General features: G+C 43.2%; 1 protein-coding gene across 2 annotated transcripts in view; it reads left to right on the forward strand.

The window, feature by feature from the left end:
* Positions 1–4,568: 4,568 nt before the first annotated feature.
* Positions 4,569–25,551, forward strand: part of PDE8B (phosphodiesterase 8B) — an 83,916-nt gene continuing 62,933 nt past the window's right edge. Inside the window, exon 1 of one of the 2 annotated variants that reach the window (XM_075136306.1) lies at positions 4,569–4,937. In XM_075136306.1, the coding sequence (XP_074992407.1) occupies positions 4,626–4,937 (312 nt within the window). In that variant the 5' untranslated portion in view covers positions 4,569–4,625. The remainder of the gene's footprint in view (positions 4,938–25,551) is intronic. The other variant, XM_075136307.1, reaches the window with a different exon arrangement.

Genomic DNA, 25,551 nt, shown 5'->3' on the forward strand with positions numbered 1-25,551 from the left:
TAAAAGAAGGCCAAAGTCAGGTTTTAGGGTGTGATTAGCAAGCAATCCCAGCAAACTCATTCTGTCTGAGCAATACCTATCTGAGGGTATCTTATTGTAGAGTGTTGCTATTGGGAGATTGTTATTCACAGCACTGACAGAATTTAGTATGCAAACACAGTGTAACAAACCCATGGTAAAATAAACCACAGTTTTGCTCAATGAATGATTTTTCAAAGTTATGAAATGAAAGGAGTTTTGGGCAGGGGAAAAAAAAATAGGACTTGATTTTGCTTTTTGGTTGAGTTGGAGAAAGGTCATTGCTTTTAGTGAAGTTACTCTTGATTACATTGGCAAGAGAGTCATCGGATTTGTGGACTGAAAAATACGTTCTTCGCTCTTCCTCAGGCAGAAGAAATAACCTTCACCTCTTGTATTTAATATCTTTCTGTTTTCCAAGCACCATCATTTCTTGTATTGTCAATGAGTAAAAGCACGAGGTTAGCATTTGATAATCTATTATAGATTTGATAATCAAATTACTATAGAGGTGGGTTTTTTAACAAAACAGAGGTATACAGAGAAGAGTTCTATTCTAGCTGCCATGATTATTATTTTCCTCATATCTATTTTAAGTTAAAAACACAGCATGTAGTCTGGATAATTTAAATAATTTTTAGGTATTTATTTTGCTCTAATCTAGGTATGCAGCATGTTAGTTTTTACTATAGTTTAGAAATCTGTTGGACCAATATGAAAGGACTGAGAAACTATTGAGCCTCCTAAAAGCCTAGTAAATTTTTTTTGTACAGGCTTATTTATACATTCTTAAACTGGTTTTACAGTAAATGAACCATGAATAGAGGTAACTGTCTTCAGTAGCTGGTTGTCAAGTACCAGATTTTTAAGTCTCTGTAAAATGCGACCTCTGAAGTAGTATATTCTTACTGCAATGAACTGGGATTTACAGATGTTACTTCCAATAATGCCAACATAAACTTACCAATCTACTGGTAACACAGAGTCTTAATATTGAGGTCATAGTGGCTTTGGAAGGGATATAAAGTTTCGAGGAGTATATTTTCTTCATTGTGGAGGGATTTGCAGGTGTAAACACCATAGAGAATGTATATTCACTGTTTTTTACTGGAAAAAAAGACGAGACGCTTCAGGGTTCCACTGACAGCTTCCAGAATCACTCATATGCTTAAATTCATCATGCTGAAATTAGTCATGTGTAAGAAATTGGTTTCCTGTGAGCATAAAATTTGCTGGGATTTATACAGTTGCAACTAAAGCCAGTGGAGGCTCTTTAGTAGTGGAAAAACTGGTGCATGTGAATATCTTCCAGTGGTCGGATGCACTGGCTTAATTCTGGGGCCATACTAAATATGCATTTCTGAGGGCAGAGTCTGCTTCAGTACATTAACTGTCCCTCCTGTAAGTCCCTGGTTGAATTAGTCCGTGCAGCTCACAGTAAAGCCTTCTGCCGTAGTGGGCATCAGTCAGGGCAGACTGCAGCAAGATGGCTGCAGGAGCATGACTTGAGCGTGCCATAAGAGGCGGTGCAAGTGTGCGTGCATGTGTTTTAAATATTCCCTCTTCCCCCCCAGTAAATCCATGGTTGTCTTCTCATAGGCAAGATGCAGGAAGAATACCGATGCTAGGGCAAGGCATCTTTAACTTCCCATTTCTTCACTCCCTTTTTCAGTGTCAGACAGTCGTCCTTCTCCTCTGCACCCAGTCACTCTGCCCCACTCTAGCCTCTGCTCGTGCTAATCATCAGTTGTTCGTCTCTCTAAGTTTCTTCTGAGCACTGTGCATATGAGGAGAAGCTGAGAGAGCTGGGACGGTTCAGCCTGGAGAAGAGAAGACTCAGGGGGATCTCATCAAAGTATATAAATACCTGAAGGGAGGGTGCAAAGAGGTTGGAGCCGGACTCTTTCCAGTGGTGCCCAGTGACAGGTCCAGAGGCAATGGACACAAACTGAAACATGGGAGGTTCCCTCTGAACGTCAGGAGGGAACTGTGAGGGTGACTGAGCACCCTAGGTTGCCCAGAGGGGTGGTGAAGTCTCCATCCTGAGATATTCAAAAACCGTCCAGATATGCCCATCCTGAGCATCCAGCTCTAGGTGGCCCTTCTTGAGGGCAGGGGGGTTGGACCAGATGACCCTTCCAACCTCAACCATCCTATGATTCTGTGATTCTGCTGTCAGACAAAGCATAACGTTACTCTCCCCACTTTTCTGTTGCTTTTCAGCAGTCCATGTAGTTCCCCATCCTGCAGCCTTCAATCCTCTCAAGCATTCTGGCACTTTGCACAGGCAGGCTCATCCTCTTCAGTGGTGGTCCTTCCCCATTGCCCCAAAATCAACAGCATGGGGCGAGCTACTTGAGAGCTGCATTTAGCAAAGGTTCTCCAGCGCTGTGACTTCTTATTCCTACAACTTATTCTCTGACATCAACTCAAATGTTATACCTAAGCAAGGGAAATCCCTGTGAGAATGGGCAGGTGCCTGCAATGCTGTCTGAAATCAATAGCAAAGTTGTCACAGAATTCAGTAGGAACAGGATGGAAACCCAAGTACTGGGATGTTAAGGAAACCTAGGTATTGACTGACAATGAAATAACTTATCACTGATACCAATTCAGAAAAATGGACTGTGAATAGCTAACCAACACAGTTTAGGGTGTGACATGACATTTTCACCAAGCTCAGCCTGCAAAGTCAAAATACGGTTTACATTCACATGCTTTATTAAAATTCTAGATGCTGTTGATACCTGGGGTGGGTAAATTCCTATGAACAAAGTCTCAAACTAGATAGTCAACAACTCTTAGAGGTCTTTTGGGGCAATGTCAATTACACCGATGTATGGGTTCTGAGTGGCATTCCTGAGCTCCTGGCTCTGCTGCAAATCTCAGGTGTGGTCTAGGGCAGATAACTCAAATTCCCAACTTTAGTTTCCCAACCGTTAACAGAAACAAAGAGGGACTTGAAAATATTGCAAGGAATACATACAACTGGTTGGTTTTTTGTTATTAAATGCAGCTTTAGGACATGTTCATCTGCAACTAAGTGCATTGTGCTCTGGGAGAGTGGGAGGTCTCGTCCAGAACTGCAGCCTAAGCAGCAAGAAAGGCTGCATGGTTGGGTGATGAAGCGTAGTCTGCTTCATTTTGCTCATACTGACCCTGTCTTCAAGGTGGTCCTTAAAGACAGTCACAGCAAAGCAGTGTGGCAGCATGCAAACATGCAAAAATTACCTAGAGAAATTTGATTACTAGGGCCAACACAGGCTCTCTCTGGTAACTGGAAAACCACAGTTTGTCAAATAGGTTGGTGATCTCAGTCCAGTTCTTGATGGATGAGTGAAAGTCCATATTGCCATAATGACCTATGGACTGGATCAGCAGAGAGAGGCTAAAGGCTCAAACAGTCTCTCTAAACTGAGGTGTTTCAGCTGTGAAGCCATCACTTCCGAATAAACTGGTCTATAATCCATGAAAGCACTTCAGAAGCCAAAATAACACGTTCAGAGCAAGTTTGTCATTCAATGTCACAATCCTTGCACCAACTGTGGTTCACATTTCTAGTATTTTTACATCACTCGCTAAAAACTAGGTGGAGAAACAGCGATCAAACATCAGGTAAGACTCCAGAGAGAAGAAAAGGTGTATACACAAGTGTTCGTTGGTAACTGGGTGTCAGACAAATGCTTTATTAGGCAGACAGCATACTGCTTGGATGACATTACCAGTTCTTGAAGGATTTATAACGTGCCATTGAAAACAGAGAGATTTAAACTAAAATCTTGCAAAGACTTAAACCCCACATGTTTAGCTTTACACCTCATAGGTAGTTTCACTGAGATCAATGAAACTATTCACTGTGGAAAGCTAAGAAGATGTGTAAATCTCTGCAGCATTAAACATGTTGCTTGATTATCTCCCCAGGGACTGGAAACAGGGATTGACAGCTATTAGACATACAGGCTAAAATAGCAGTTTGTGTCTTTAAATATTGGCCTAATTGAAAAACAGCATTAAAAATTGTGGAACGATCCTGGCCTTTTTTCCTAACTTGCAGTGGGTGCTGTGTGGCTCCCTGCAGTCCCCCCCAAACAATTGACATTTGCTCACCCACGACTAAGAAAAGTAGGCACATTTTGACTGTCAAAATAAGTATTTTTAACTTCTTTTAAAAAGAGGAAAAAAGTATTAGGCACAATTGGGGGGGGTGTCATGTTGTACGTATGGAGGGCTTGAAAGCAGACCCCCTGCCAGGGTCGGGAGGGGGCTGCACCACCGATAATGCTTCTCGTTTTCCTCCTCCTCCTCCTCCTCCTCCTCCTCCTCCTCCTCCCTCCCCGGCTGAAGGACCCGGTGGCCGCAGAAGCCTCGTAAGGCGCTGCCGGAGAGGGGAAGGGGCTTAACGGGTCTGGGGTCCCTGGGGGCGGCGCGGGGAGAAGGGCGGGAGTGCCGGGGAGCCGCCGCATGGGCGGGAGCGGCCGGGGCAGCGCCACCGGCGGGGGGTGGTGCCGGTGCCGCCGCGGGGTGCGCGGCGCAGGGGCGGCGGCCGGTGGGAGCGGAGCGGGCCGGCCCGCCGGCGGTGCAGCGGGGCGGGGTGGGGAAGGGAAGGGATGGGCTGCGCCCCCAGCATCCACGTCTCGCAGAGCGGCGTGATTTACTGCCGGGACTCGGACGAGTCCAATTCCCCCCACCAGACCACCACCATCTCGCAGGGCACCGCCACCCTGCACGGCCTCTTCATCAAGACAGACGCGGCCGACTCCATCCCCTCCATCCTCGCCTACCAGGGCCGCCAGCAGCCGCCACCCTCCGCCGGCCCCCGCCGCAAGGAGCGCAGGGAGCCCGGCGCCTCCGCCCGGGCCAGGGCGCCCCGCTGCTGCGGCATCGAGGCGGAGACCCAGACCAGCAACGCCAGCGTCAAGGTAAACCCCCGGAGGGGGTCCCCGGTGGGGCTAGTATGGGTCCCCGCCGGCAGCGGCAGCGGGAGGACGCAGCCAGAGCGTCCCCCGCCGGGAGGGAGGCGATGCTTCGGCAGGCGGGATGCAGCTGCGAGGAGCGGTTGCCCCGGTGCCCGCTGACTCACCGCAGCTGCGGCGACCGGGCCCGGCTGGCACAGCTGCGGGGGGGCCGCGCCGGGGGACGCCTCGCCTGCAGCCCCCCGGGGTCGAGCGCCGGCCGTCGGGCCCCTCGGGCTCCCTCCGCCCCGCGCCCCTAGCCCGCGGGTGGCTCCGGGGTGCCCTGGCGCCGAGGTCGCTCCTGGAGTTACAGCTAGCGGGGAAAGGGTTTGTTTCCAGCTTCGTGGCTGATGGCAGGGAGGAGTATTAATATGCCGGAATAAAATCTTCCCCCGCTTAATTCTCAACAGCAAAAAAGCCCGTACTTGCTGTTGGGTTTTCTTCATCCCTTTTTCTTCTCCCCGCATCTGGTCCAAATGAACTGTTGCTGCTAGGCGTGGATGTTCAGCTGAGAACCGAACCACTACGATTTGCACACGTAGGGAAATACGCCTTGCTGCTGTCGGGCTAGGGGATGCTCCCGGGAGGGCCGGGCAGGGGCTGCGTCTGTGGGGTCGTCTCATTCCAAATCTGGAAGCCTTGGGTCCCCCTCTCACTGGCTAAGGCAGGCACTGCTGCAACCCGCTCTTCACTCAAGTTTAGCAGATAAAAGAGGTGATTGCTCTGGATTTTTTTTTCTTTTTTTTTTTCTTCTATTTTTTTTAATATTGGAGTAGATTTTTCGTTAATTTCCCTGAAAGTTTTCTAAGAATTAGATTTTACTTTATTGCCCTATTCCAAAGCTTATTATCAAAACAAATGGTGTCATGATCCCAGTTGCACCTTAGGTTACTTTTCTCTTGTACTAATAAAGCAGGATATCATGCCACAAAGTAATTCCATGGGCTTAAATAGCTTTTGATAGAATATAATTAAGAAATTAAAAAAATTATATAATCATCTTCTATAATTTAAAAAATCCAGAAATCAGCTAAGGAAAACATAAGTGAGAGAGCTCACAGAGAAAAAACCTCACCACCACAACCCATAGCCAGTTTGTTTGTTCAAGTGCTGAGAAACTTGCAGAATTGTCTGCAGTTATATTGACTGTTTTACTCATTCAGAAGCAGAACCTGCATAATCAGTGATAGGGACAAAGTCTGAGCAGGACTGGAGTGAAAAAATTATTATATTTGTTGGATTTGAGGATTTTTTTTTTACATTTTAGGGTGGAATACTTAAGACAAAATACCATTTTTTTTTAATGTAGAGGAGAGCAAAACAGAAATTCTTGCACAATTCTTTAAGTTGAGATTTAAAAGAAAAGATTTTTTTTTTTTAAGTGGTAATGCCCTTTTCAGTTCTTATGAATTGTTTATTATTTATTACATTGTGTGCTCTTATAAACAAATACATTTGTCAACTTTCTGGTTATTAAAAGTGAATGTATTCCACATGTTTTGGAATGTCATCATTGGCACTGTAATATTATTTTGGATAGTTTCCATTCTTTTTACAATTTTAGGTCCCAAGCACCTAAGGGAAATGATGTGTTTTTTTTTAATTTAACAGCTGCTTCAATGATATATTAGAAGTGTTTCCATTCTTATAAGAATTAAGATCTATAAAATATTTTGTATAATTTTTAAACTGAGTTAGAGCTTCCACTCTTGCTGATACTCCTGGCACGATTTCCTACAGGTTAATATCATACTTGAGTATTTGTCTGACCAAAGCAAGGTTGGAATATTACAGAACTATCATAAAGGCAAAATAATACTTGATACCTGATGGGCTATAAGAAGTGGAAAACTATGGAAATATGGTTCTCCAATAGTACATGATAACAATATTTATTTCCATAGAAGTTCAAATATGAAAAAAAATATTAGTTATTTTGGTACAGAGAAAGTGTCTAGTAATACCACATGGTTTTAATAGGGGACAAAACAAATACACTGGTCAAATGGCTGTTAGCACTATTACATATTAGTATAATATTCCAGTTGCGTAACTATTCAGCCCACTTAAACCATGCTGCTTTGCTTGTCTTCATTTTCTGTTCTAAACTGTTCTTTAGTTGTTTACACAATCAAGTATCGCATTGTTTACATTTGACCCTATCTTTATACAATGTTTTAATACTCATCCATACCATAATATTAAACCGGCTTTAAAAGAAATCAACCTGTAATGATTTCAACCTGATGCAATTCAAATAAAAAACCCCAAAACAATCCCATGTCGCTTAAAATATATGGCTTACCTAAACCTTACCTTTTAAATCCATCTAATCTGTATTCATTGGGGTGAGGTCAGTGTTAAAAAGATAATTATTTTGTCTTCTTTTCTTCTTTTTTCCTTAGTAAAGTTCTGACTTGTTCAGGGCATTCATACATGTTGGTCACATTCTGCTCACGTGGGTTATGAGTAACTATTCAGCAGTTCCAGCATGCGTGTGTTTCTTTGTGGATCTCAAAAGCTTGGTAACAAATATCTACAGGTTACCTGACAAAAATCTTAAATGGACTTGTTAAGTATTATAAGATGTGTCTGCGCCCTAATTTGGAATAGGACCCACAGTTTCTGCTGCCCAGCCACACGCTATGTTACTAAGGTACTCGGGCAGAAACACTTGAGTAAAAACCAGACATTCCTTGCCCACATTCTCTCCTTAATAAAACCAAACAGTATCACGACAGCAAACAGTATTAATATCTCAAACCGTACATCAGGTTTATATAAAGATAGAAGGCGTTTAGCTTACATCACTGAAGCATAACATTGAGCATGAGATGATACTGAGTGTATAATGGCTGCTTGACCCATTGCTCAACTATTGCCAGTTCTGAAGTGCAACGCTACAGCTTATTCAACACTTCCTTAGGGATTTGAAAAGATAATAAAAGTTTACCTTATTTATGTTTACAAATACATCATTTAATTACGGCCAAATTCAAATCTTAAGCCAAAGTGCATGCATAGATATGCTTTTCTTGAACATTTTTATACTTAAACATTAGCCAAACTTAAAGACTACAAGAACAAACAAGTTTTAAGGCTCTTGTTGCTAACATATAGCCTAGTGGGGAAAAAAAAACAAAACTCTGCAGTCTTCTATTGATTACTTTACCTTATTTTTCTTCTGGAAATGATGAGAACAGCAGATGTAATGATTTGGTTCTTCTTATGCTGTGTTCTTTGTGGAAGAGGAAAAACCTGTTTATGAACCTCTCTTGAAAGTCAGTCACACTAGGAGAAGCTTTTGACAGTTTTCAGGCTTTTTTATAGCAAAATAATTATTAGAAGCAAAGCTCAGAACTAAGAAGAAATACAATGGGATGGTATCTCTTTCCAATGTTGGTCTGTGTTAAGTTCCAAGGTGGAAGCATTGAGGAGAAGGATGTGCCCCAATATGTCTAGCACCTAGCATTTATGATTTTTTTTTCTTTTAAAGTCTGGGGGAATAGGGAAAAGGATGCAGCTGCAAATACAAATACAAAGTGCTATGGAGAGCATTGAGAAATCCAGGTACTGAGAGAGTTGCATCAGGTCCACGGGTCCTGGAGAAATGCAACCCTAAGCATTGCCTTGATTTCAAATACAGTTCTTCTCTTGAAAGCAGTATCATGTGTAAGAAAAGTCACTGTACTTCTTGCACTTCTTGTTTTGTTTGAAGTGTACTACAGTTTAACTGGCTGCTAGTATGTTCTGTAGAATGTGGAACATACCAGATGTAGGGTAAACTTGGAAAATAAATCTCCCAACTCTGTAACTTAGTGTGATGAAGGTCCATTTCACAACTCAATAGGACACCTGAGACATCAGAGTCCTCTTGAACATACTCTGGGGCTGCAAAGCTGGCAGAAAAAAATTTGGGCAGGCCAAAAAGTCTTGAACTATGTTACAGTGCAGAGCCTTTTTAATTTAGGCTAGCTGTTCTCTGAGAGGTGTTGGCCTGAACAACTCCTACCATAAAGAAAATTGCTTGTAGGAAGTGCTTTTCTTGGATTAATCCCAGACTTCTTAAATAAATACACTAAAAGGACTTTTGCAAAGATTTGAATCTCTGTATCTGTCCTTTCCATTCCTTCTTCAAATGGTGCAGGTAGACTTCAACAAGCACTGTAGTTGTGCTCTTAAGCAATACTAGACAGGAGAAGTGTTACAGAATGGAGAAAACCATTTCTTCAGAAAATAATAAACCACTTGGCAAAGGAAACAGCCTGATAGATTAAACTCACTTGGTATTGAGTCACACAGCATTCTGGACTTTCAAAACCATTCTGGGTGATAGGCGTTTATATCATTAGATATAAAATGCACCTTTTCCCCGCCCCCCCCCCCCCCGCCCCCTTAGTTTGTATAGGAGAAGAGAAGCATTGGAAGCTTGTAAGAGAACAATGAGCCTCAACCATTTCAGCATTGGGAGTCAACAGGCATCTCAGGACCCCTGCACCCCTCTAAGTCCTCCAGAAAAAAGTTATTTTGGAACATTTGCTTTCAGTGCCCAAAATAGCAAACAGTTTTAGGTAAACTGAGCATTAGCAGCATCTGTTTTCTACTTTGTACCGTTTGCTATGCGCAAAATGAGACTCTGAGGTTTCACCTTCTAAGGAGCTTGATGTGGATCTTTTGACAATTTCTAATACTCCATGATCATGCTGAATGCAGAGCAGAGGGATTTCAAATAAAACTGACCACGCAGCTGAAAGACATAATGCAAGCTGAGAAGTTGTGCCATATACCCTGGGGAATACTGCATGCTCTTGGGACACAGCAGATAGGTTTGAATTCCTGCAGCTGAGAATGCTTAATGGTCACTAGGGTGTGATACAGAAAATCAGCACATAGTTTCCCATTCCTCTCCTTCAGGTGAGGAATAATCTAGTCATCTATCATACTTTAAGTAGTGGTTTAGACAGCAGAGTAATTGAGCAGGTTTAAGTTGTGAAACTAAACATCACACCTGCTCTGCAGGTAGGCTAAGAGAGAGGCAAGGCTCCCAAACATCTCTTGTAGACTTTTCCTTTCAGCTGACTTGAGTGCCTCTCCGTGCCTTGGACATCTATCACACTGAGATGATGAGCTTGCCCTATTTGCTATAATGAGCATTTAAGCACTTGACTTGCAAAAAATATTTCCTTTTCCTGGTGGGGGTCCTTCAACTTCTCCCGGAGTTTGTTATTTCAGACAGGTTGCTGTACCTCTTCTATGTCCATGGGTTCCTAGATCAGGTAGTTGTACCAGGCTGGATCATACAGCGCAGGCATTCCTGAAGTAAGAAGTAATGCCGGTGCATATTTTCAATAACTTGGTAACATTCTGTGAAGTAGTCCTGAATTTTGTGTAATGGTACCTGAAGCCTGTAGAAGTTAAAAGGAGTATTGTTTCTAGATCCTAGTGATTTCTGAAATGCTGTGTGCTCATGGGTAAGCTTGTTAAATTAATGTAACCAGAGCTGGGGACATTCATAAGCCTTAGACCTATATGCAAAAAAGAAGCAGAGTTGGGAGTTTTGTTTGTTGTTTGTTTGTTTGTTTGTTTGTTTTTGAATTAAAATCTTCATAGTACAAGGCAGACATGCTATTTGCATGACTACTGTATTCTCATTTTGGATTTTATGTGTACTCTCTCAAAAGTGTTGTTGCTTGAAAATTCAAGTCCAGGAGAGTAAGGTTCGGTGAAAGTGTAAGTAGTGGTGTGAAGGGGAACCAGAGATGGAAAAGAAACCATGCTTTGGGTTAAATTTTCCTCTTGCACCACCTACACTGCTGCCAGATCTTAAGGTACTTTACTTTCCATGTAGATTGTTCTCTGCCTATATTTCCTGTCTGCCTGTTGGTCACGCCTCTTATTTTTTTTGAAAGATTCAAGTCTGTCTCAGTTACAGGGTTTTTCAGTGTAGCCCAAAGTGAAAGATGCATAGTGTACGTGAGATTTGTAGAATTATCTTTAATGTACATGTAATTTTTCTAAAATTGTCTTCAGTGAAGGCTGTATGTACCTGTGTGGTTGCTAAGAAATAACATGTGAAGTGTTTTATGGTGTGGCAGACTTTAACTCTTTTGGGGGAGTGTTGTCATGGTAACCAAACCCAGTGTTTTCTGCACTTCAAAATAAGTCAATGGTAGCAGGATTATGGCTTCAGAAAATCAACAGTCACCTTTACCGATGTGAAGACTGAAGCGTTATACGAAGCATTGTGGAAGGCAGCATGGGTGTTTGAACTGCATCCTTTTGTGGCTGAGGGCATGACCTTACAGTAACGGCTGCCACCTGGTGATGTCCTGTGTAGTACTGTCTCCCTCTGGCCCGGTTCAGTAGGTGCATTTCCAGCCCAGTAAGTCACGGGTCTTGCAGGGCAGCAACAGCTGACTGTCCCCTTGCTTCTCTGAGGGCGTCTTCTTTGGGGCAGTTCTCACAGGCCGTAAAGTACAATGAGCTCATTCTATAGGAGCTCCCACGACTCCCCCCAAACATGGTGCTTTTGGCTTGTGAAGCTTGAGTCACCCTTCCTTTTGTGTGAAGAATAAGTGCTGTCCGGAGATACATTATCAATTCTGAGAAAGATGGTGTGCTGCACAGCCTTCTGGAGGTAGTGTCTAGTGCAGGTAACTTTCTTCACTTGAGAGGATCATTAGTCCATTTGCTCATGAGCTTTATTTTTCCCTTGCAGGTCAACCATTTGTGTCAACCACAGTCCTAGCCTTCAGCATCCAATTATTTATAAATGTCTTTCTTATCTGTATTGTCAGCTATAAAAGAACAAAATGTATTAGAGACATTCTGTTCCTTTGGATTACCTCTGACTCTGTGAATAGACAGTAACCTGGAGAATTGTTTAAAAAAAAACATCCCTGTATAGCTCTACCCACTGATTTGGCCGTCCAGTACCAAATATTTCATATCTTGAATAGAGAAAGGGTAGAGCTTAAATTTATGCTGAGAAGCCCCTCAGCTGAATGGTGCTACTTTAGAATCAGTCTCAATATTAAGCTCTTGATAATGTGAATTACTCACTTTGAAAATACAGAAGCAATTTTGGTATAGATTTATAGTTCTTTGATCTCTTGCCCTGGATTCACACTGCATCTGAAAAGGCAGCTTTCTTTCTAAAAGGACAGGAAAACTGGACAAATGTCAGTTGGTTTCATAGCATGGCAGAGTGGAGCAGGAATTGCAAAGATCTGGGCCACCTGGACTCCAGTACACAGAATTCACAGAGAATGAAGCCAAGTGTGAGCATGTGTATAGATATTATGAAATTGTGTTTAAATAAGAAATACAAAGAAACAACAGTTAACTGAGAGACTCTGCATTAGTAGGGTAGGTAATGTCTACTACGAGGTAAGGCAATGAGCTGAAATGGGCAGAATGGAATTTTGAAGCAATGTAGCTATTGGAAAACAAGGTATTCAACAGCTATTTATAAGCCTAGGACAAACTGTGCTCACAGCCAGTTTGCACGTAGAGCTGTAACCTGTTAGATTTAATTACAGTTTATGTGTTTATATTTGGGGGAGTGGGGTCTGATTCCTTTCTCATTTTATGTGTGTTTTAATCAAAATAGTGATATACTTACCAGCAGCATACGTTTTAGTGTTATAAAAAAATCAGCTTAATCGAATGTGGAATTGGGCACGATGTCTCTGAAGTTAGCTTTGGAGCTGCTTCCAGCGCTTCATTTTGCCGTTGCTCTTAGTCAGCCTTTTCGCCACAGGGACAGCAGAAGAGGCTTTCTTCTTCCCCTGTCACAGATTTGGAAGGCTGTTTGAAGGCACTGTGAACTAGAATGTTGTCAATGATCGTCATTCTCCTGCAATTTAATAATCACTTATTTAATAATTATTTAATAATAAACGTTTAATAATCATTGTGTCCATTTATGAAATGCAACTTATCAAGCCATTGCGCTAGCCAGAAAACCAAGCAATCTCTTCTAGAAAAGGAAGTGAGGGGGAAATGAGGCTTTAACTTTTGTGTGTGTTCATTTCCAAAGTGAAACAAATTTCTTTTGAAACTCAGAGACCCCAGGGTAGGTGGTAACATGGTGGCTAGGTTATTTTCTGGAGATGAGACACCCAAGTTCAATTCTCTGTTTTGAAAGAGTCTGAGAAGATTCTCCCACGTGAGTCCCCAGCCTGCTGGACCGTTGGCTATTTTGGGTTTCTCTTCCTCTTGGCTCTGAGACCGCTTCCCTGAAATCCATCCATTCCAAAGAGTCCCATCCTGATGAACCACTACTTCCTCCTGTCGCAACGAAAGCTGTTTCCTAAAGAACTGTTTAATTATGTTGGGAAATAACACAAGCTTTCAGGAAAAGGTGGTATGTTCCATTTCAGAATAAAACCATTTACATGTATTAAATAGTTAGGGCTGTGTTCATGTGCCAGGCAGTGTTGTGCCTCCTGGAACAGGTAACCTTGCCACGGTCTCGTTTCAATCTGCTTCCCTTTGCCTCAGATTGCAAAGTGAGGGAGGCCAGGACAGCAAGACATCTCGAAAGTTTTGATTTCTTACTTTCTCACGGACTTAGTGCAGTGGGCCGAGGACATAGTGCAATGGGCTGCAGCTGCTGGACAGCGCTCCCATCCCCACGGAGCTCTGGACAGCAGCCACAGTGCACTGATGGAAACCTGGGAAATCTTTGTTCTGGAGTTTTTTGCAGGCATAAAAAAGGTCAACTAGAGTACTATAAGGGTACAGTGGATGGTTAGAGAAGAGAAGGATGAAGTCAAGATCTGAGACAAGCTAAGCAGAGTTGAGACATCATTGTCCAAGTGAAATGAAAGTAATCAATCTAGCCTAAATTGGGGTGGTTGTGGAAGGAGCAGCTGTTATGGGCTCGAGGAGGCCAGGACAGAGACTTAAGCCAAAGGGAGCGGGGCTGAAGGGGCACGTGGATAGACATGTGTTTTGGGGAAAAAAACAATTTGTCATGGTGGCACAGGATGCCACTGACACTTGTAAGTCTTGAAGAGATGTGATGTCTGAATCTAGTGATTTCAGTCCAGAACTTATAGCTACACAACAAAAATGTAGCTTGCAACTCAGTGCTAAGAAATTTTGTGGATTGTAGGAATCGTCTTGAACATGTTATTTCTGGAGTTTATTTGTGGTAGTCTTAATGAGCTTCTAAACCAATTCAATCATACATCAGTTTCACTGCAACAGGAAACGCCTAGATGGTGTTCTGTGTTACAAAGTTGTAGTAATGTATCCACTGCTGCCTAAAGTCACCTAATAGTCTGTGCTTTTCTGTGTTTTATTTCCCACCCCATCACAACAGCAGAGGACTCCTTCTAAATCTGTGTAATTCAATATTTGAAAGCAAGAGAGAAGGATCTAATATTTGTCTGGAGAGATTGAAAACTGTTAATCAGTCTGTTTGGCCGTGCAAGCTCTACACTCTTGCAAGGAAAAAAATTCTTGGGTTCACATGTTTTTTCTCCTTGTTTGAAGTACTGCTCCAGACAAACCATGGTGGTTTGTTGTGATGTCATGATAGTTGGGCGAAGAATGTTGGTAGCTAAATCAGTGTTTTTACTATAAGACAGGAAAGGGAGCTTGCTGGGAGGGTCTTGTTGTCCTAAAGAGTACTTTGACAAAAGGGGGGAAAAGAAAATCCCCCAAACCAAAACAACAACAACAACAAAAAAACAAAACAAAACAAAAAAACTCACCAAAACAAAACAACAACAAAAAAAACCCCAAACGACCAACAGGGCATAACAATCAAAATTGTTGTCATATGGAGATACTTCTGGTACAACTTTGTGAAATGACAGCATGCACTCCTGTATTCCAGGCCCAAATAGGATATTGCCAGGAGAGGACTCACACAGTGTATTAGCTCTGTGGGTCTGGTGCATGGGAATGAATTTAATCTTAATGGCAGTCTTTTGTTTCAAAAGTGACTTTGTATAAACATTGTCATTTTATTTGTTGCAACAGTTTCTTTGGTGCATTCTGGCATTTTTGCTCATTTCAGTGTGACAGGTCTGGTCACACTGACAGCTAATCTGGTCCTTCAGGTGGGCTTGAAGTGAGCAATAGAACTTGTTTGTGTCTCACACCATTAGTAGATTGAAAACCGTGTATTTGATAGATATTACTAAAGACTCAAGCTCAAGACAAGAGTTGTGCCAGTCTTAAAAATAATAGATTTAAAATTTTATCATTTCAAGTTGGATTCTGTGCATTCTGGTGTTAGAGATATCAGACTTTTTCTTTCAGGTATGAAGCCAGATGTTTAAGAAAATGGAGTACCATAAAATTATCAATAACATAAAAACTAGTGGGACTGATCAGTGTTACACTCAACCAGAAAGCGTGAGGATATTGTATGACCTCTGGTAAGATCCTGCAGTGAGTTAGATCTATATGCTGCTCTTGGGGGTTTGGGTCCTCATGAATGTATGTGGAACAAAGTCTTGTATTTCAGTGTTTTCCTGGGTTTTGTCCTAATACCTACCATTTTGACCAGACACATCCTTATAGAGTTGAGGAGGAAAAACTAGCAAGTGGTGAGAAACTCTTTTAAAAAATAGTTCAAACCAAAAGTTTTAGACTTTGGGCTTACATTTGTATGTTTCTTTCCTACCCTACCGACTTGGAAGGTTCCTTTGTTGTCTGTTTGCAGGTATGCATTAACTAGAACAGCCGATGCACATCCAGATCTTTTTTGGCCCTCTGGCATTTTAGTGGCTTAGGGACCATCCATAGAGTTCAAAGAGTTCGGTAATGAATCATCTTCAAAGAAGGGAATCGTTTTCATGGGTTCCACCAGATTTATACAGGAGGCTATTTTTACATCAAGGATTTTTTTTCCCCTTAGAGCTATAAAACATCTGTGGCCTCACCTTAGATTTGAAAAATCTGCTGTGCTGAAAGTAACTCCTTTAAGGCCATCCTTTTGATGTTCACTTTATTGTTATTTTTCATTTGATTGCAAATAGTCTGCAGACAGCTTGAAATTGAAAAGGGCTCTGTACTTCTGTAGCTTACATGTAAATTCTTATCGGAGATCACTGTTTTCCCGCATGGTTAATGCAGATGGTTGCCTGTGAAAGGATGACCCTTAATTATCATGCTCATGCTTATTCTCTAGTGTCAATACATAATGCAGTTTACCTATCGAAGTCTGAGATAGGTGTATTTTTACAAATTGGTATTTTTTGATACACATACGGTTTTTGGCATGTAGCATGTTAAACAGCAATTGAGTAAAGAACGTCTTCAACATAACCTTGTTTTATTCGGGTACTCATGTGGTATAGCTGCACAGGATCCACTGGAAGAAAATGAAGGCAAATGGAGGCAACTTGCTCACAGTTGCAAGGTGTTTCCGTTTGTGTTACTGATGTTGTAAAATGGATACTAGACATATATGATCATCTTTGAGTTTGGGCTGGTGAGCTACGCCTACAAGATATTGTCATCAGGCAGATTTAGGACTATCTGAGTGGTAAAGAGCAGCAATAAACTTTTGTGCACTTCAGAAACTTTTAGGAGAGAGATCAGGTTAACTCTGATCATGGACACACATTGTAAGAACATTTAACAGAGCTAGCTTTCTAACTGAATACCAGAACATGAAGAAGATAAATGTGATTATTTTTTTAAGGTGCTTACCAAGAAGTACTCTGCATTTTTTGTGTATCACTTCTTATGATTGAAGGAAGAACAGCATTTTATTTCAAAATCTGACGAAAGACCTTAAAATACAAAACAGTGTTCAATGATACAACAGTAAAAACTTTGTACCTTTTTGCATTTCCAGCCCCTGTGCAGAAATATGCAATTTATACGTGTAGTCTGGTAAAAATGGCCAAATTTGGAAGTCACCACTCCACACGTTAGGATGCAAATCTTGCTCCTGGAAAGACTCTACTGACATCAGTGAGATGAAGATTTGGCCTTTTTCGAATAGGAAGATAGCAATGGGCAAAAGGCTATTCAAATTTTCTGAAAATTTCCCCGTGTTTTATTTTTAATTCAATAGAAACAAATGATTGGGTTCTGGTAGCTCCTCTTCTCGTTAATGGGCTGTCAGGGACCAAAACAGCTGGCAGCATATCTTCCACACAGCCCTGAGCTATTTTAGCTGTAGCTAGTAGTTAGGCTGGGCAGTGCTGCTTCTCCGAATGCCTTGTTCCTAACTCTCCCTGGTAAGTGTTCAACATTTCTTGATGAGTGAAGGAGGTAGTGGCATGGCATAGGTGCAACATACCAGATTTGCTTCACTTGGAGATGTCGGCAGTGCTTCTTGCCACCACTCCCTTTTGTTGATCTGCCACTCTCTCTTACAGGATTTTTACTGTCCACCTGATTTTCTGCTTCTTCAGAAGGATTTACTTCTAATAAATGAAAATTTTCTGGTGGCTGGGAGGATCCAACTAGAAAATTTCTAACTGTCTGGCAATGCTAACTTCGATAACTTCACTTCATGCTGCAGTTGGTGGTCCAAAGACACGTTACCATAGAGATACCCACAGTAGTTTTAAACCAACTTTAAATTACTAAAGCTTGAGGGCTAATGATTACAACAATATAAGCTGTAAAACACACACTGGGAGGCTGGATACATGCTTCAGCAGCTGGCTGCACTGACTATACCTCACAAGCCCAGCGATGTATGCTTTTGAGTTTGGAAGCATAGGACCGAGACCTCATAGTTCTTGCTGAGACGCAATGAGCCTTGCACCAAGGGGCCTGACGAGGTGCATAAACACCTCAGTTGTGTAAAGGACACGTTGTAAAGGACAAGTAGTTGGCTTTGGACAACTGGATCAGATCTACAAAGGCCAAGTGGCTCCACAAATGGGATTGCAGTGCTTACTGCTGCTCTTCCTCATTTGGTAACTGACTTGATTTTTTTTACTTTTTGCAATGATGTGGTTTGCATCTTTGGTAGAGGTTGCACTATTAGATCAGGGTGAAAAATAAAATGAGTGATTATTTACTCTTCTTACCATCAGCCATAGCACGTTTTGTGTTGTTACAGATTTGGCTTCGCTGTCTGTGTTTAATGCTTGCAGATGTGTTCAGTGAGCATATATGGAAATGGAAAATCATTCCCTTTGAAGGAAAAGATGAAGTGGAGCACTAAGGTGAAGAATTTAGCAACCTATCTTTAAATAAATATGGTTTCTGACTTGGTTTGCATCTGAGTCCAAATCAGTCAAAAGAAGCCAAGCAAGGCTTGGCTAGTAGCAATCAAAAGATTGGGCTACTAGGCTCTTACTCGATCCGTTGTCATTGTGTCTTTTCATGGAGAACTTAGTCATACAAGGGAGCATAAGAATGAAATGCTTACCTGATATTACTGTCAGCAACAGAAAGGTAAAGTGTACGACAGTCAATTGTGTGTGTTCTGCTGTACATAAAAATTCATGGAGACTTCTGTACTGCTTCATGCTGTACACATTTCAGTGATGAGTAATAATCTCAGACAGAAATGTCTGCAGTCTACCTTTCAACAGCAGCATAGACAATCATGAAACCAAACTTTCTTAAATAAGATAGACACTCTTGCAGCTGTTTCATTGTCTCAGAATTAGTCTTTTCACTAGAGTTCACTTATAAATCCTTGCCAGGTAGGGTATATTTATTCTATTTCTGTACACAGTCACAGCATCTTTACTAGTCTTCCAAGGATAATAAAATAATTTGTGGTGGGTACCAGTGAAATTACTGTGTTCATAGTATAATCTAGTTACTTGAACCTGCGTGAAATTTCATTGCAATTTATAGCAAGTGTCCTATGCAACAAAGAAAAACTTAATTAAAGTAACTGGCATGCATGAGTGTCCTGGTTTTGGCTGGGATAGGGTTAAATTTCTTCCTAGTGCTGTGTTTTGGATTTAGTATGAGGAGAATGTTGATAACACACTGATGTTTGCAGTTGTTGCTAAGTGCCCTCCTAGTCCAAGGACAGCTCCCGTGCCTACTGACTGAGCTAGGTACACAAGGTGGGAGGGAACATAATCAGGACAGCCAGCCCAGCTGGCCAATGGGGTATTCCATACCATGTGACGTCATGCTCAGTATATGAATGGTAGGCGTGATCCAGGAAGTACCGATCGCTACTTGGTTATCGGTCAGCGCGGGTGGTGAGCAATTGCATTGTGCATCACTCATTTTGTATATTCTATCATTATTTATTATCATTATTTTCCCTTTTCTGTTCTACTAAACTGTCTTCATCTCAACCCATGAGTTTTTCTCACTCCTACCCTTCCGATTCTCTCCCCGTCCTGCTGGGGGTGGGGGGAGTGAGTGAGCGGCTGCGTGGTATTTGGCTGCCTGCCAGGTTAAACCACGACAGTACTTTTTGGCGGCCAATGTGGGGCTCAAAGGGTTGAGATAACAATAGATCTGATATAAGTGTGTTAAGGCAAGATTGTTATAAGCATTCATTATATTGATTGGTGACAAAGTTGATTTATTGGCTCTCAAAGTTGTGGGGCTGGCTCTCAATGTTGGGTCATGTAATACCTTGCTTGCAGTATATGTTCCCTTTTGTGCTGTTTATCATTATTCGGAACTGGGCCAAGATTGTCATTTTGCTGCTGTTTTATGAGGTGATAAAATCATTGATCTTAAGTCTAATCTGGTATCTGTACTCGGCACTGCTGTCATCTCTGTACCTCGGGAACCACCTCTTAGAAACTACTAGTAATTACACTTTTTTCTCCTTGGAGAATGAATTTAAGGGGGAGACAGGATGGGACACTTTCTCCCACTTGTTCATCTTCCTTTCCATATCGTGAGAAACTCCTTTCTCTTCTATCCTCTTCACGAAGATGTCCACAATATTCCCTGAGAATTTTGAATATCCTTGGGATGTTCAAACAAGCATGTTCATATTGCTATGTCTCCTGAATGTGGTTCAGGCCTTGTTTAGGGTTAAACAACTATTCAGGAATACTGTCCAGAGATCAACCCTCAGCCACAAGAAAAGAGGGAGAGTGAATGGCGGTGCCTCGTCAGGGCGGGCGGAGCGGTGGGTCCCGGGGGCAGCAGGCAGTGGGACATCAACCCCGGCAACAGACACGGTGGCTACTCAAACCTCCACAACAGGCATTGCGGCTACTTCAACCCCCACGACAACCCCTGTGGCTACTCAAACCCCAGCAACAGTCACCATAGTTTCTCCAACCCCTGCGACAGGCACTGCAGCCACTCAAACCCCGGCAACAGTCACTACAGTTACTCCAACCCCCATGACAAGAACTGCCGCTACCCAAACCCCAGCAACAGGCACTACAGCTGATCCAGAGGACCAACCCTTGCTGGTATCCGTCGCCCCTGTACAGAAGAAGAAATCTTTGAAGCAGAGGTCAGGTCATTTAGAAAGGGATGATAGAAAAGCAGGGCCATCACAAGGAGGGGAAGAGGTAGAGGAAGAACTCATAAACGAGACGGAAACCACCCGATCCCTATCCCTGAATGAGTTGCAAGATATGCAAAAAGATTTCAGCCGTCGTCCAGGTGAGCATATTGTTACCTGGCTGCTCCGATGCTGGGATAATGGGGCCAGTAGCCTGGAATTAGAGGGGAAGGAAGCCAGACAGCTGGGATCCCTTGCTAGGGAATGACAAAACAATTGGTTGGAAAAGGGACAGAGGCCCTCAGCCTCTGGAGGCGACTGCTGTCAGGTGTGAAGGAAAGGTATCCCTTCAAGGAAAATGTTATATATCGCCCAGGCAAATGGACCACCATGGAGAGAGGTGTCCAGTACCTGAGAGAATTAGGCATTCTGGAGGTGGTTTATAGTGACCTGGACAATGACCAAATGCCCAAAGATCCAGATGAAGTCCAGTGCACACGATCCATGTGGTGGAAGTTGGTATGGAGCGCCCCAGCATCATATGCCAGTTCATTGGCAGTACTGTGCTGGAAAGAGGAAGAAGCACCAATGGTAGATGAGGTGGTTAGCAGACTCCGGGAATACGAAGAAACTGTCTCCTCCTCCCTTGTCTTGGCTGTGGAGAAACTGTCCCAGGAGGTCCAGCAACTCAAAGACGATAGGTCCTATTCTCCACCTGTATGGACCAGTATCTCAGCCATTAGGAGTCAGCGTTCTTCTGCTCAAGAGAGAGGATATAGAAAGTACACACCACGGGGCACCCTGTGGTTTTACCTGCGTGACCATGGAGAGGACATGAGGCAGTGGGATGGAAAACCTATCTTGACCCTAAAGGCATGAGTACATGAGTTGCAAGGAAAGACAATGACACAAGGGGTTCCCCCAGGGAAAATGCTGCTCCAGTTCTCAGGAAAAACCTGTCTCACGATGGTCCAGTTTCCAGTGAACAGTTCCCCAGACAGAGTAGAAGGGATGATCTTACTTTGGGTTGTAATGGAGAAATTCTTGACTCACGTTTGCAAGAAGTGAGAAACGGATACTATGACCAGAACTAGAGGGCCCTGCCTCCAGCCAGGTGGAGGAAAGGGACAACCGGGTTTACTGGACTGTGTGGATTCGATGGCCTGGCACATCAGACCCACAGGAGTATAAGGCTCTCGTAGACACCGGTGCACAGTGCACCCTGATGCCATCAGGCTATAAAGGGGCAGAACCCATTTGTATTTCTGGAGTGACAGGGGGATCCCAAGAGTTAACTGTGTTGGAGGCCGAAGTGAGCCTGACCGGGAACGAGTGGCAGAAGCACCCCATTGTGACTGGCCCAGGGGCTCCGTGCATCCTTGGCATAGGCTACCTCAGGAGAGGGTATTTCAAGGACCCAAAAGGGTACCGGTGGGCTTTTGGTATAGCTGCCCTGGAGACGGAGGAAACTAAACAGCTGTCCACCTTGCCCGGTATCTCAGAGGACCCTTCTGTTGTGGGGCTGCTGAAGGTCAAGGAACAACAGGTACCGATCGCTACCACAATAGTGCACCGGCGACAATATCGCACCAAGCAGACTCCCTGATCCCCATCCATGAGCTGATTCGTCGTCTGGAGAGCCAAGGAGTGATCAGTAAGACTCGCTCACCCTTTAACAGTCCCATATGGCCAGTGCAAAAGTCCAATGGAGAGTGGAGATTAACAGTGACTATCGTGGCCTGAATGAAGTCACGCCGCCACTGAGTGCTGCAGTGCCGGACGTGCTGGAACTCCAATATGAACTGGAGTCAAAGGCAGACAAGTGGTACGCCACAACTGATATCGCCAATGTGTTCTTCTCAATCCCTTTGGCGGCGGAGTGCAGGCCACAGTTTGCTTTCACTTGGAGGGGTGTCCAGTACACCTGGAACCGACTGCCCCAGGGGTGGAAACACAGTCCTACCATTTGCCATGGACAGAACCACACCGCACTGGAACAGGGTGAGGCTCCAGAACACCTGCAATACATTGATGACATCATTGTATGGGGCAACACAGCAGAAGAAGTTTTTGAGAAAGGGAAGAAAATAATTCAAATCCTTCTGAAGGCTAGTTTTGCCATAAAACAAAGTAACATCAAGGGATCTGCCAGAAGATCCATTTTTTAGGAATAAAATGGCAAGATGGACGTTGTCAGATCCCAATGGATGTGATAAGCTGGCCTTGGACATTGCTGAACGAGGAAAATGGCCAGTACTTTATCTCTATACTGACTCATGGATGGTGGCAAATGCCCTGTGGGGATGGCTGCAGCAGTGGAAGCAGAACAACTGGCAGCGCAGAGGTAAACCCATCTGGGCCGCCGCGTTGTGACAAGGTTTTGCTGCTCGAGTAGAGAACCTGGCTGTAAAAGTACGTCACGTAGATGCTCACGTACCCAAGAGTCGGGCCACTGGAGAACATGAAAACATGAAAACAACCAGCAGGTGGACCAGGCTGCTAAGATTGAAGTGGCTCAGGTGTATCTGGACTGGCAACATAAGGGTGAATTATTTATAGCTCGGTGGGCCCATGACACCTCAGGCCATCAAGGAAGAGATGCAACATATAGATGGGCTCGTGATCGAGGGGTGGACTTGACCATGGACGCTATTGCACAGGTTATCCATGAATGTGAAACATGTGCTGCAATCAAGCAAGCCAAGCGAGTAAAGCCTCTTTGGTATGGGGGACAATAGTTGAAATATAAATATGGGGACGCCAGGCAGACTGATTATATCACACTCCCACAAACCCACCATGGCAAGCGCTATGTGCTCACCATGGTGGAAGTAACCACCGGATGGCTGGAAACATACCCTGTGCCCCATGCCACCACCCGAAACACCATCCTGGGCCTTGAAAAGCAAGTCCTATGGCGACATGGCACCCCAGAAAGAACTGAGTCAGACAACGGGACTCATTTCCGAAACACCCTCATAGACACCTGGGCCAAAGCGCATGGCATTGAGTGGGTCTATCACATCCCCTACCATGCACCAGCCCCCAGGAAAATCGAACGATACAACGGGCTGCTAAAGACAACACTGAGGGCAATGGGTGGTGGGACATTCAAGCATTGGGACACACATTTAGCAAAAACCACCTGGTTAATCAACATTAGGGGATCCATCACTCGAGCTGGCCCTGCCCAATCAAGACTCTTACGTACTGTAGATGGAGATAAAGTCCCTGTCGTGCACATAAGAAATATGCTGGGGAAGACAGTCTGGGTTACTCCTGCCTCTGGCAAGGGAAAACCCATTCATGGGATTGCTTCTGCTCAAGGACCTGGGTGCACTTGGTGGGTAATGTGAAAGGATGGGGAAGTCCAATGTGTACCTCAAGGGGATTTGATTTTGGGTGAAAATAGCCAATGAACTGAATTTTATGATGTCAATTGTTATATGATATTGTATATCATTACTTCTATTGTTGCTATCAATGGTATAGCAGTGAAAATCACCCAGATTAATGAAGAATGAACTAACTGCAATGAAACCAAGCTAAATGCAACGATGATAGAACCGGACAAGTGCAGCAATACTGAAATGAGAACTGGCTTCAGGACGCAACAGCCCAACACCACACACCATCTCTCCAGCCCTGAAAGACTGTTATGACAAATGGAGCCCAAAGTCGTGGACTAAATGAACTCAGTGGACATTTTAGAGGGATGGTCCATAGACTAAGGGAATGATATCTGTGTGTGCATATGTATATATGTATATATATAAAGAAAGATAGTGGTGATTAATTGAAATGTATCAAAAAATGTGAGACCTAAGCACGACGTAAATGGTATAGAATAAGGGGTGGATACTGGTGTTTCCGCCTGGTTCCCCGGGATTCACCATGTTGATGCCGGCCTTAGCGCAGACGCCCGCTCGGCGTAGCACACTGCAGCCCAGGCTTCGAGGTGCACCACAGCGGCCCTCCTGCTCGTCGCAGCCTAGCAGAGGAATAGTCCTTATTTGCTGTGAACATAGGTAAGGTTGCTATTCTAACGTCGTATTTCCACTTTCTTAATCTGATAACATGATCAATAACTACAAAATTGTAAGTTTTATTACATGTAGAAATAGGGTAAACTTTTTTCTGATCCGATATAGGCAAGGTCAGTTTGAGACTTCTGTGTCCCACATTCTGAGATGGCCTGATGTCTTTAGTGCTGTGGCTTTTGCCTCCCCCGAGATGGCTGGCTGCGGACAGAGTTCCTGCTTTGTGATGAGGATTCCTGTGCCACCACAGAGGTTGCCTCAGAGTCGCCAAGCGGGAGCAAGCTCTTCCTTGGCTGGAAGGGTAGTTCCCAATCCAGAGGTGAAGATGCCACTCTGGAGAAAAATGGGAACTGTGCATAGAGTTACCCTCTGAAAACTTCCAAATGTATATTCCTTAGCTGGCTCATGGTAAGTGTTTTGAGGCGATCATGTTTTAAATGTGGTAAAAGCGACTGAATAATTTAAAAATATTTCTGCATACATCATGATTGACATTAAAATACCAGATTAGGGAGTGACCTCTTTAGTTTTTATTTTTAATGGCAGAGGATATTTGTTTGGGCTGTTTCCATAAAGTGAAATATAAAAATGCCACTTAATGCAAATGTATTTCATTAGAACTTTCCCGTATCTGCAACTATATATACCTCTCCACTGGAAGCTGCGAGAGGAATTAAAACACAAGAAACTTCTAAAACACAAGTATTAAACATAACCCAACACTCAGACTTTTATGGGGGAATGGCACTTTTTCAGCATTTTTTATGTATTCATTGCACATTGTTTAAAAAATTGATGCTGAAATGGGTCAACAATGCACGCTTTTATAAACTCCCTACAGTTCTTGTCACTAGCGAAATGACTTCTCACCTTCTTTCTCATCTTACTGCTAACTTTTTGGTGGGCTCCTTTCTTAAGACCCCTCTAAAATCAAATTATCCCAGTTTGGATCTGAGAAGTAGCATTCTCGGTTTCTGTAGGGAAAAAAAAATCACTGGAGAAGATGCACATAAGTGGTGTATCAAGGCCACTTTTCTTTTCGAGTACACAGGGCAAATACCCATTTCAGAATAGATCTCTCTGCAAGATAAGTTCACCATACTGACTGTTAAATTGCCTTAAAGTCTATGAGAGCTGTTGTCTCAGACCTACCGTAGGTTAAGGG

The sequence above is a fragment of the Calonectris borealis genome, chromosome Z, assembly GCF_964195595.1.
Source record: "Calonectris borealis chromosome Z, bCalBor7.hap1.2, whole genome shotgun sequence".
Classification (NCBI taxonomy): domain Eukaryota; kingdom Metazoa; phylum Chordata; class Aves; order Procellariiformes; family Procellariidae; genus Calonectris; species Calonectris borealis.